Below are 13,390 nucleotides of genomic sequence, written 5' to 3'. Positions count from 1 at the left end.
ATGCACATGTGAAGCTTATTGGTGCCACACCATTTTTGTTTTATCTGCTCAAATTATGCTGTGCTGTCACGGTTTCGGCCGAGGCTGCTCCTCCTCCTGGTTCGGGCAGGCTTCGGCGGTCGTCGTCCCCGGAGTACTAGCTGCCACCGATCTATGTTTCATGTTTGTTTGGTTTTGTCTTGATGTTGTACACCTGTGTCTTGTTAGTCCTCGTTAGTGTCCTATTTAGTTCTCGTTGTGTGTGTTTGTCTTCGTGTGTGATTGCTCTTCTGTTTCGTGTTGGAGCTACGTACTTCCCTCCAGTGTTTTGGAGAGGTTTTTCGCACAAGTTAGTGCGCCGTTTGTTTGACGCCTGTGTGCGCCGTTATTTCGCCTTCGGGCTTATTGTGCTTATTTTCTACGTGAATATTGCACTAAAGTCTTTTGGACTGAGCTTCTGCGTCCTGCGCTTGATTCATGCACCACACCCACCTTCAGCACCCCTTGACAGAATCACACACCAAAATGGAATCAGCAGGATCTGCAGTTACGCCTGAGTCGCTCGAGGAGCATGTTCGCGGCCAAGATGACCAGATACGACAACTGGGGACCGCTCTACAGGACGTCATCAACACCCTGCACCAATGGGAGGCCAGCGGGGTACCCACACCTCCACCTACCCTGCCAACCCCATCGGCCGGTCCACCAGTCCCAGGTCCGGAACCCAGGGGGATTCGGCTCTCGCTCCCGAGGGCGTATGACGGAACAGCTGCCGGGTGTCAGGGGTTCCTCCTGCAGGTGGAGCTCTACCTGGCCACTGTACACCCGGTGCCCTCGGGACACGAGAGCGTTTCCGCCCTCATCTCCTGTCTCACGGGCAAGGCGTTGGAGTGGGCTAACACCGAGTGGAGGAAGATGGACGCCAACACCATCTCCTACGCCGAGGGAGCGTCTAGTCCACCTGAGACAGGGGAGGAGGAGCGCACAGGCGTTTGCTCTAGAGTTCCGGACTCTAGCGGCGGACGCAGGGTGGAATGAACGGGCCCTCATCGACCATTTTCGATGTAGCCTACGGGAGGACGTTCAACGTGAGTTGGCCTGCAGGGATACCCATCTCACCTTCGACCAGTTGGTCGATATGTCCATCCGTCTGGACACCCTGCTGGCCACCCGTGGACGTCCCGAGGGGGGTCCGTCCATTCCGCCCTCCGGCACCTCCGAGCCGAGCCCTATGGAGCTCGGGGGTGCCGGCGCTAGAGAAAGGAGGAGGAGGAGCCCGAGGGGGCCTGTCTCCTGCACCAAGTGCGGTCGTGGAGGGCACACTGCGGCCAGGTGCTGGGGAGGGTTCTCCGGGGGAGAAGACAACAGGCCACGCACTGGGGGGCCTCCCAGGTGAGTAGACGTCCCACTTACCCAGAGCTTTCTGTTGCGCACTTTTGTATACCTGTTTGTTTTCCACAGGTTGCACCTCATTCCCAGCATAAGGCGCTAGTAGATTCAGGCGCAGCTGGGAATTTTGTTGATCGGAAGTTTTGTTTAGATTTAGGGATCCCTCTCCTACCTGTTGACAAACCCTTTCCCGTTCATGCCTTAGATAGCCGCCCGTTGGGGTCGGGGTTGATTAGGGAGATCACAGCACCACTTAGGATGTGTGCGCAGGGGGGTCATGAAGAGACTATACAGCTGTATCTGATCGACTCTCCTGCGTACCCAGTGGTGCTGGGAATTCCCTGGTTAAGCACCCATAACCCTGCTATTTCGTGGCAACAGAGGGCTCTCGATGGGTGGTCTGCTCAGTGCGAGGGGCGATGTCTGGGTGTTTCCGTGGGGGCGACTTCGGTGGAAAGTCCAAACCAAGTGCCCGCACTGCACATTCCGCCTGAATATGGGGATTTAGCTCTCGTGTTTAGTAAAACTAGGGCGACGCAGTTGCCTCCTCATAGACAGGGGGATTGTGCGATTGATCTCCAGGCAGGAGCAGCGCTCCCACGGAGCCACGTGTATCCTTTGTCTCAAGAGGAGAGAAAAGCTATGGAGACTTACATAGCCGAATCTTTGAGACAGGGATACATTCGGCCCTCCACTTCTCCTGCCTCCTCGAGTTTCTTTTTGTGAAGAAGAAAGATGGAGGGTTGCGCCCGTGCATTGATTACCGTGGTCTCAATCAGATTACTGTGAAATACAGTTATCCACTCCCTCTGATTGCGACCATGACAGAGTCATTGCATGGAGCGCGGTTTTTCACAAAATTGGATCTCAGGAGCGCGTATAACTTGGTGCGCATTAGGGAGGGCGACGAATGGAAGACAGCGTTTAGTACCACGTCAGGTCATTTCGAATATCTCGTCATGCCATATGGGTTGATGAATGCTCCATCAGTCTTCCAATCCTTCGTAGATGACATTTTCCGGGATATGCAGGGACAAGGGGTGGTCGTGTACATTGATGACATTCTGGTGTACTCGTCTACCCGAGCCGAGCATATAACCCTGGTGCGTCGTGTATTGAGGGAGGCTGTTGGAGCACGACCTATATGTCAAGGCAGAGAAATGTCTGTTTTTCCAGGAGTCGGTCTCCTTTTTGGGTTATCGGTTGTCCGCGTCAGGGGTGAGAATGGAGGTGGATCGTGTGTCCGCTGTGCGTAATTGGCAAACTCCAACCACTGTAAAAGAGGTGCAGCAGTTCTTGGGCTTTGCGAATTACTACCGGAGGTTTATCTGGGGGTTTTGGACAGGTGGCAGCTCCCATCACGTCCCTTCTGAAAGGGGGGTCCGGTGCGCCTGCAGTGGTCAGCTGATGCGGACAGGGCCTTTAGGAGACTGAAGGACCTGTTTACGTCGGCTCCGGTGCTGGCGCATCCGGATCCCGCATTACCCTTTCAGGTTGAGGTAGACGCGTCTGAGGCTGGTATAGGGGCCGTTCTCTCTCAACGGTCCGGCACGCCACCTAAACTCCGCCCCTGTGCTTTTTACTCAAAAAAGCTCAGCCCGGCGGAGCGTAACTATGACGTTGGGGACAGGGAGCTGTTAGCTGTAGTTCAAGCCCTTAAGGTGTGGAGGCATTGGCTTGAGGGGGCTCAACACCCTTTCCTCATTTTGACTGACCATCGGAACCTGGAGTACATCCGGGCAGCGAGGAGACTGAACCCTCGCCAGGCTCGATGGAGTATGTTTCTCACCAGGTTCGTATTTAAAATCACGTACATCCCTGGGTCCCAGAATGGTAAGGCAGATGCGCTGTCCCGGCGGTATGACACGGAGGAGAGGTCCGTTGAGCCTACTCCCATACTACCGGAGTCTTGCCTTGTGGCACCGGTGGTGTGGGAGGTCGATGCCGAAATCGAGCGAGCGTTGCGTACCGACCCCAGCCCTCCACAGTGTCCTGAGTGTCGGAAGTACGTTCCGCTCGAGATTCGGGATCGACTCATTTACTGGGCTCACACGTCACCCTCCTCTGGACATCCGGGTATTGGCCGGACAGTGCATTGCCTTAGCACTAAATACTGGTGGCCCACTTTGGCTAGGGATGTGAGGGTTTATGTCTCCTCCTGCTCGGTGTGCGCCCAGTGTAAGGTGCCCCGACATCTGCCCAGGGGTAAGTTACAACCCCTGCCCGTTCCACAACGACCATGGTCCCACCTCTCGGTGGATTTTGTGACAGACCTTCCCCTCTCTCAGGGGAATACCACCATCCTGGTCGTTGTGGACCGGTTCTCTAAGGCCTGTCGTCTACTCCCTATGTCGGGTCTTCCTACTGCCCTACAGACCGCTGAGGCCCTATTTACCCACGTCTTCCGGCATTACGGGGTACCCGAGGATATAGTGTCTGATCGAGGCCCCCAGTTTACCTCCCGTGTTTGGAGAGCGTTCATGGAGCGTTTGGGGGTCTCGGTTAGCCTTACCTCAGGGTACCACCCGGAGAGTAACGGGCAGGTAGAACGTGTCAACCAGGATGTGGGTAGGTTTCTGAGGTCGTATTGCCAGGGCCGGCCGGAGGAGTGGGCACGGTACATTCCCTGGGCCGAGATGGCCCAGAACTCTCTCCGCCACTCCTCTACCAACCTAACCCCCTTCCAATGTGTGTTAGGTTACCAGCCGGTTCTGGCACCTTGGCAGCAGAGCCAGATCGAGGCCCCTGCGGTGGATGATTGGATGAGGCGCTCAGAAGAGACGTGGAACACTGCCCACGTCCACCTGCAGCGGGCCGTCCTTCGTCACAAGGCGAGCGCCGATCTCCACCGCAGTGAGGGGCCGGTGTACGCACCCGGAGATCGAGTCTGGCTCTCTACCAGAAACCTACCCCTCCGCCTGCCCTGCCGGAAGCTGGGTCGGCGGTTTGTGGGGCCCTTTAAAGTCCTGAGAAGATTGAACGAGGTGTGTTATAGGTTACATCTACCTGTTGAGTATAAGAATATTAACCCCTCGTCCCATGTGTCTCTTCTCAGGCCGGTGGTAGCTGGTCCACTCCAGGACAATGAGAGAGGGGAGACTCCTCCGCCCCCACTGGACATCGAGGGGGCTCCGGCGTACACCGTTCGGTCCATCTTGGACTCAAGACGCCGGATGGGGGGTCTCCAGTATCTCGTGGAGTGGGAGGGGTACGGCCCGGAGGAGCGGTGCTGGGTGCCGCGGAGGGACATCCTAGACCCATCTCTCCTATCGGAGTTCCACCGGGACCATCCCGCGCGCCCTGCTCCGCGTCCTCCTGGTCGTCCCCGAGGCCGGGGTCGGCGCACGGCTGGAGCCGCACATCAAGGGGGGGGTACTGTCACGGTTTCGGCCGAGGCTGCTCCTCCTCCTGGTTCGGGCAGGCTTCGGCGGTCGTCGTCCCCGGAGTACTAGCTGCCACCGATCTATGTTTCATGTTCGTTTGGTTTTGTCTTGATGTTGTACACCTGTGTCTTGTTAGTCCTCGTTAGTGTCCTATTTAGTTCTCGTTGTGTGTGTTTGTCTTCGTGTGTGATTGCTCTTCTGTTTCGTGTTGGAGCTACGTACTTCCCTCCAGTGTTTTGGAGAGGTTTTTCGCACATGTTAGTGCGCCGTTTGTTTGACGCCTGTGTGCGCCGTTATTTAGCCTTCGGGCTTATTGTGCTTATTTTCTACGTGAATATTGCACTAAAGTCTTTTGGACTGAGCTTCTGCGTCCTGCGCTTGATTCATGCACCACACCCACCTTCAGCACCCCTTGACATGTGCTCCTCGCTCCACACTTGCCCTCTTACATGCTCTGGCATTCAAAAGCAGCAGTGCTTTAGGTTATCAAAGAACTGTCAATGAATAATCAAATCAATGGATAGAATCAGTGAATGAATGGCTGCAGGAACCATTACATGGTCTGACAATCTGCATAAGAAATGAGGCCTAATTAGACAAAATAACAATGACATTTTTTTTACTAAGTCATTCAAACAAGAAAGTCTTTCAAATGAGATAATTCCAAGGATCTACGTTATTTTATTTTTTCTTGGGCATCCATATAACTTCCATGAATAAGCATTAATAAACAATTTATGAACTATTCATTGATATATATTTAATTAATTTTAAACAATAATGTATAAGCATGACAAACATTTCAATTCTTAAGTATTAATAATCTCTTATTTATTAAAGTCATTATACCGAATATTCAATTTGCCCACCTTGGAATTCTGTTATTGGGTGTTTTATGAGACCATAGGGGACTTACAAAATCATGTATGTCTGAATGGGGACCATGTACAAAGTTAAGTAAAAACAACAAATTATGTACTATAATGTGTGCTTGTTAGCATAATCATGAGTGTTTTACTGTTAACTTCAGGTGTTAACCTTTTCCTCCCTCCCTCTCTTTTTTCTCCCTCAAATACAAGTATTCATATTCTCATTCATTTGTACTCTGTAAATAATATGACCATCTTGAAGGCTCGGGGAGCAAATGGTCTAAGTTTCTCATTTGAGTAATATAAGTTCTAGATGCAATAATTAACTGATGGGTTTTATGGTTGAATATATACATAAATTATCCTATGCTTAAAAAACAAGGTCATGATGTAATTTACCTTAGACAAGATGCATGATATCTGAACAACAGTGGATTTATATGGCAAGGAAACCAGTGTGCCTCAACAATGTATTGGTTCAATTTAGCCTCCTAGTTGCTATGGTAACTATAACTGAGTTGGCTCAGCTGGAATATATTGCTTGCACACATTTTGTAGAGAGAGAGAGAGAGAGAGAGAGAGAGATTATGAAAGATGGAGTGGGTGAGGAGAAATGAGGAAATAACTTTATGAAGAAGGAAATAACAAAGTACATCCTTTTGGTCTTATTGGAAAATCCTCCAAAAAATCATTCTCTACATGACATCAGAAAATGAATGTTTATCTAGGTCCCTATTTATGGGAATCACTTGAGGGAAGTTATGCGGAAGTATGCTATTTTGTGAAAGACTTATCATACTTTTTCTCCACTGATATTAATTTCCTTGTACTCATCAAATTTGAAGGCTTAGATGGGCAAATTGAAATGACACTTTCTCTGGCAGTGCAAATAGAAATGACACACACATAGGCCAATGGAGTGACTCAAATTTCCACAACATCCTTTAATTAATCTCTCTGAAATAACCAAAGGATTTACACTCTTAGAAAAAAGGTTTCAAAAGGGTTCTTCAGCTGTCCAAATAGAACCCTTTTGGGTTCCATGTAGAACCCTCTGTGGAAAGGGTTCTACATGAAACCCAAAAGGGTTCTGCCTGAAACACAAAAGGGTTTCTCAAAAGGTTCTCCTATGGGGACAGCCAAATCATTTTAGTTTAGAGATAGAACATATTTTTCTAAGAGTGTAGAATGGTATGCCAATACTGATGCAGCCATCGAAGTACAGACCTCTGTTAGCAAAGGTTAACTAAAGTCAGGTGCCATTCCCAAAGGCTAAACGTCAGGCTACAATCTCTACTACAATGACATCAAGCAGACATCAGGTTCAAGGGAAGGGCCAGGATAATCAAAAGGTCTCTCTAACCTCTAGTAACACTTCTTGGTATTATTAAATCAACTTCAAGTAAAGTGTGATTTTTGAAACTCATGCTTACCTGGTTTGATGGAAAGGGTGGCACTGCTAAATGCTTTCCCAGCCTCATTGGCAGCTGTCACACAGTACGTTCCAGCATCACTTGGTTTTGCACATTTGATGAGAAGTGAATACCGCTCTCCCTCCACTTTGACCCCATAGTTTGGGCTGTTAGTGATCTCAATATTGTCTCGTCTCCAGGTAACTAGATAAGGACACAGACAAAAATAAGCTGAGGTGATATCAAAAAGACATTTGTGCACAAAACAAATGTGCACAAAACAAACCGGAGTAAAGGTGGTGCCTACATTCTTAGAAAAAAGGGTTCCAAAATGGTTATTTGGCTGTCCCCTTGGGAGAACCCTTTGAATAACTATTTTGGGTTCCAGGTAGAACCCTCTGTGAAAAGTGTTCCACACCCAAAAGGGTTCTTCAAAGGGTTCTACAATGGAGACAATATATTTTAATGACTTTGAATGGGGTATGGTAGTAGGTGCCAGGCGTGTGTAAAGAACTGCAACGCTGATGGGTTTTTCACACTCCACAGTTTCCCGTGTGTATCAAGAATGGTCCAACACCCAAAGGACATCCAGCCAACTTGACACACTGTGGGAAGCATTGGAACTGTGGGAAGCATTGGAGTCAACATGGGCCAGCATCCCTGTGGAATGCTTTCGACAGCTTGTAGAGTCCATGCTCCGACGAATTGAGGCTGTTCTGAGGGCAAAAGGGGGTGCAACTCAATATTAGGAAGGTGTTCCTAATGATTTGTACACTCAGTGTATGTGCTACATAGAGATAGAGATAGCTTGCCTTCTGGGAGAGGGGTGCCGGCAATGATGACTCTCAGCAGGACCTCAGTACCAGCAGTTGCCACAGTGTCCTTAAGAGGAAACTCAAACATAGGGGCCTCCAAGGGGTCCTCTTCAGCAGACACGTAAGAGTCGTCTGAAGAATCTGCACAGATTACAAAACTTACATTTGAAAACCCAGTTTTAACGAAATTACGAAGACATTCATGGCTGTGTTCAGAACTGAGGAATACCCATTAGCATTGGACTTTGAAAATACAAGGGCAATAAGATAAGAAGCCTCTAATATGCACATGACAGACATTTTCATTTTCACCAAAAAAGATTGATATTGAAAATAATTCGCACCTAACTCTGGAGACATGGGCCTAGTGCAGCGACCCTTCACCCTGGTCTTCTGTGTTTGGCCTTCTTTCACATTGGTCAGTTCCTTAGACTTGTTAGTCTCTGGAGGAACTTCCTCTTCCATGGGCTCTTCTTCGACAATGATGGTAGGTATGATTAGCTTGGGGTCTGGCTTGATTAACTCCACTTCCATTTTCTCCTCAGATGGGGAGACTGGAATGTTTGTAGAAGAGGTAACCAGCCGTGGAGGTTTTTGCAGAGGTTGTATTGGATGCTCTTGTACAACGGAAGGCTTTCTCTGTACCAATTGACTTTCTGGTCTATGCTCTACTTTTCTTAAGGCTACCTCTACAGGTATTTTCCTTCCTGACAATTCTTCCTTTGGGGACTTTTGGGCAGGAGATTCTTGGATGTCCTGAGATTCTTGCATACGAGATACCCTCTGAACAACTTTGCATAACGTCATGTTGACAACAGTTCTGCTTGGTGACTCTTCCTGTTGTTGGCGATTTGCCGATGGATCGTAAGCCCTCTGCAGCTGCATCTTTGCTGGTGATGGAGAACTCTGACGGATCTCCCTGACTGGACTTGCTCGATTTACCTGTCTTGTTGGCCTCTGTCCCAGTAAGTCAGCCTGTTGCATAGATTCTGGAGTGGCTGCTACATCTCCCAATCTACTGACTGTTATGTTACTCATGGAGGGGCCCTCAGTCTCGTGGGTTTGGGGCGAAGGCTGCCCCTGTCGTGCTTGTTCTTGTAGGTGCAGTCGTGGTGATTTTGGTGGTGCTACCTCTTTAGGCTGTTCTGTCTCTTTCTGCTCCTTCTCCTGATGGACACGCTCCCTTTCCTGGAGCTTCTGGAGAATTTGCGGTGGGAGGGGCTCAATCTTCCTCAAGGGCTGCCTACCTCTTGCCCTGAGCGAGAGCTGCTCGGTGGAGAATGACTTCTTCATGTGAGGTTTACCCACAAGCTTCTTGATTCGTTGAAGCTCTTCAGTGAACTTGTTATCGATGTCCTGGACCTTCTGGGTGGTACGGGGCCTGCAGTCCTCCAAGGACGCAGCCTTCTGTCTGAAATTGGACCTCCGTTCGGCAGCGTCCACCTTCAGAGCCTCTCGTAGGTCTTCCCTCGAACTCTCTCTGGAGATGCCCAACCGGCTCCCTCCGTCGTCTGAGTCAACGGACACAGCGCGGTTGAACCCGGCCCAGGACCGTCCCGAGATGGAGCCTTCATGGTCACAGCTTCGCCTTCGCTCTTCGAAACCGCGCACCTTCTCAAAGATCTTGGAGCTTGCTCTGGTCAGTTTGGGGGACGGCCTAGGCTGGTATTCCTTGCGGGAGTACTCGCTGACACTGACAGATGTCTGAGGACGGGAGTTCTGAGTTTGTTTTAACTTTTCCTCAAATTCACCAGGGACTGTGTCTTGGTAGTCGGTTGGCACAAAAAATGTATTGCGGGGTGTGAGTGGTGTGTTTGGGGCTGACCCAGAGCGGCTTGGCATTGGAGAAGTGGAGGGGCGTTTAATAATTCTGGGAGAGGGGGGTGGGAGGACTTGTGGGGAAGATTCCCTCAAAACATTTCCGGATTGGCTCCTGAAAGAAGATGGTTATGGGAAATGATCTGTTAGAGAAAGAGTTCTAAATTATACCTGGGCCAGTGTGAGTAATGTCAGGGATATCATTAACACTGGGAGTTCTATTTTCGGCTGGCGTTAAGGCAGTGCTATTGTCAAACGCACATGCTCGTAGGCGCTTTGCTATCTTCCAACCCTTGCGCCAGGGTTGGTAATTTACCTGTCTAATATCAATGCGCTTGCGCTGAGGTGGGAGGAGTGGAAATATCTGAGCTGTGTCCTTAAAAAGTGTGCCAAATTGCCAATTTCATGCAGTGCAACTAGGGATATTTAAGACCAACCAAAAGCTGGTCTTAGCAGTAAGGCAGTTGGTATGGCATCGATTTTGCCAGCGGAAGCGTAGCCTAATCATTACCCTATCACCAATGTTTATTCATATAATTTTTGGGAGCAGCAAAACAGTCAGCAGACATTCGCCATTTTTCTTTATATTAGATATTGTTAGTTTTTCAGCTTCTGTGAAAGGTTTTGATTCATTATGTGCAATGCCCATTGAATGAAATATATCAGTGACAGTAGAGGACTTCATGGATCCACCTGTACCCAAAAACCCGAGACCCGATCCGGGACCCGAGCGGGTCCGGATCCAGAATTCGAAATAATGTCACGGGTCTGGGTAGGATCTGATATGATTGTCACGGGTCTCAGATATGTGTAATTTTAACTGACTTGTCCGGAAGGACCCATACAGATCCGAATGTGACTGCTGCAGTAGTGAGAGAGAGGGAAATTGTATAATTGATGCTCTTTGCTTTTCACGAGAGTGGTGCGTGTAGCAATTGTTGTTGTTGTTGGCCAATCATATGTAATAAAAGTGGCAATAGGCTACAGTTATAGAGCCTCCATGTGGGGCAAATGTAAGGAGATATCTGATAAATGGAATTACATATATGGAATTAAAAGTTCAAGGAGAAGGATAGGCTACAACGACCAAGAGCCAACACGTAGACTGCTACTTTATATTCTGAATGGAGTTGTTGTTGTTTGTAACTTTGTAGGATGAGAAAGTGCATGCAGCCTCAATTAGCCTAGCTAACTAGCTAGCTTAACTAGCTTCTCCTGGTTTGATGCAGTCAAAACCGGTACTATGCAATCATATTGGATGATAGATAACCTAGCTATGGCAGCTATTAGTCTACTATAGCGTGAGTCGGCTTGGTTGGTTGCTGTCTCTCATCTCTCGCGCCTCCCTGTTCCGTGTCACTCGCTCACCTTCACAGTAGCCTACACATACAGCACGGCCCCTGCTAGAGCATCAACTCTCTCTACCTCCTCTCTGTCGTGCTTTATCAGCTCTGGTTAATAAAGTAGCTTAAAAATTGACTTTTCTGTTGCTTCTCTCCGACCAGGTCTATACAATACGGGTCTAGTTATCCTCGGGTCTGTTCGGAACGGGTCTCTATATTAAAAATGTTTATTTATGCATATTGGGTCCGAATGGGAAAGGCCCAGGTCTCTAAGTGACTGTAGGAAGCCTGTTTAGAAACATTACGTAAAAAAAAAAGATTGCTTATTGTTTTTCGTTGATCATTTTGTAAAACAATTCCTCTTCCACTTTCCTCTGATGGACCTAAATATAAAATCGTGGTAATTCCGATCACTGTCTGTGGCGCTGAATTCACTATTGATATTTACCTGTTTGTTTGTTTACCTTTATAATTATTTACGTGGCCTAATCTTATTATAATGTTTGGAAGGCAATGTCCATGGCTCGGACATGAAATGCAATTTTCAAAATGCAAATGCAATATGTAGCCAAATCTATTTCCATGTTGAAGCCAACTAGACTACTTTTTTTGTTTGTAATTTTTTGTATACATGTTTGTTATAACTACGCCTATTATAGGGTTACTGTAGCCCTATAATATTTAATAAACTATCTTCAATGGATAGGACAAACATCCATGCCCTCATGCCGAATTGGAGTTTATAAAAAAAAAACGGAACATCAAACACCATAAATACAGAACTTGAAGCAACCACATAAAAAGCTTTGGAGCAGGTTTTCATTGGCTAGTGAGTGGCCAAGCCCTTGTCACACCTACAACTTATGAATTTATAGAAAGCCTGCCTCTTTATGCTAACCCCAGGTGTTGCGCCCATAATTCCCACCATCAAAATAGCTAAAATATTTATGTGAATGCGCTAAGATTTACGTTTGCATTTGGTTTGTGAAAATAGAGCCCTTGGGGTGCCAAAATTATATTTCTCACAACGTAATTACACTTTATATGAAACAAAAGATTTCAAGCACATAATTCTGTCGTTAAATCAGAAGATTGCAAACAGCAGGCATGGCAAACTGAAAATGATCTATTCAACAATGGCATACATAACAACCATAGGAGAACCAAAGGGGTCAATGATACCTCACACATACAATGAGATGTAAACAGTGCTCTGAATGGCAGTTTATATAGTCACGCAGTGTGAAGTCCATGTGAAGTCCAAACAAAGCTAAAGAAGCAAGGCTATGCTCAAACATTGGAAATGTTTGGAGTGCAGTAACTGCTTCCTTGCACAATTTGCCCACTTTATTTATTTTCATTCACTGACTGGTGTTGGTCAAAATGGAAAGCAAAATTGTAATGGGGGAGTCAAAGGAAATCGTAAGCCAAAATGAGAATGAATCTTAATATAGGTCAGAAAGTAAGTTGATGCTTAAATGGGCAATCTGTGATTCAAACAATAATAAAGTGGCCACCCCGCCACTGATTTTGGTAAACAGATGAGGGATGGGGCTGGAGAAATGTAACTACTCTCAAACTCATAGACATAGTTATGGATGCAAGGACAGACCATCCATAAGATCATAGTTTTAACTATGTTTTGAGGCTGTAGTGTTTGTTTACAATTACATTGTTTACAAACAATGGAGTAAAACAAGCTTATATTTTGGGTTCTGATGGGGTACGACAGTTGAACTAAGCTCATGAGTCATTTAAAAGTTGTATTCTTGAAGAATCAATGGGTATATATACTGAGTATACAAAACATTAAGAACTGACCAGTTGAATCCAGGTGAAAGCTATCATCCCTTATTGATGTCACTTGTTAAATTCACTTCAATCAGTGTAGATGAAGGGGAGGAGACAGGTTAAAGAAGGATTTTTAAGCCTTGAGACATGGATTGTGTATGTGTGCCATTTAGAGGGTGAATGGGCAAGACAGAAACTAAGTGCCTTTGAACGGGGTATGGTAGTAGGTGCCAGGCGCACCAGTTTGTGACAAGAACTGCAACACTGCTGGGTTTTTCAAGCTCAACAGTTTCCCGTGTGTATCAAGAATGGTCCACCACCCAAAGGACATCCAGCCAACTTGACACAACTGTGGGAAACATTGGAGTCAACATGGGCCAGCATCACTGTGGAACGCTTTCGACACTTTGTAGAGTCCATGTCCCGACGAATTTAATCTGCTCTGCGGGTAAAAGGGGAGGGGGGGTGCAACTCAATATTAGGAAGGTGTTCCTAATGTTTGGTATACTCAGTGTACAGTATATCATTCATATAAAAGTCCCAAAATATATCAATCGCAGATTGCCTCTTTAAGGAATGTTTACTAATCAT

At 47.3% G+C, this 13,390-nt stretch overlaps 1 protein-coding gene across 1 annotated transcript in view; it reads right to left on the bottom strand.

Moving 5' to 3' along the window:
* Window positions 1-9,771, bottom strand: part of LOC121548239 (striated muscle preferentially expressed protein kinase-like) — a 33,595-nt gene extending 23,824 nt beyond the window's left edge. The window contains exons 1-3 of the mRNA XM_041859655.1: window positions 8,192-9,771; window positions 7,845-7,988; window positions 7,054-7,236 (exon numbers count right to left, since the gene is read on the bottom strand). Of these exons, the coding sequence (XP_041715589.1) occupies window positions 7,054-7,236; window positions 7,845-7,988; window positions 8,192-9,689 (1,825 nt within the window). The 5' untranslated portion in view covers window positions 9,690-9,771. The remainder of the gene's footprint in view (window positions 1-7,053; window positions 7,237-7,844; window positions 7,989-8,191) is intronic.
* Window positions 9,772-13,390: the final 3,619 nt, after the last annotated feature.

This window comes from Coregonus clupeaformis, chromosome 4 (assembly GCF_020615455.1).
Source record: "Coregonus clupeaformis isolate EN_2021a chromosome 4, ASM2061545v1, whole genome shotgun sequence".
Classification (NCBI taxonomy): Eukaryota; Metazoa; Chordata; class Actinopteri; order Salmoniformes; family Salmonidae; genus Coregonus; species Coregonus clupeaformis.
Note: the sequence above shows the minus strand (reverse complement) of the source record. Positions and strands in the feature narration are given on the sequence as shown.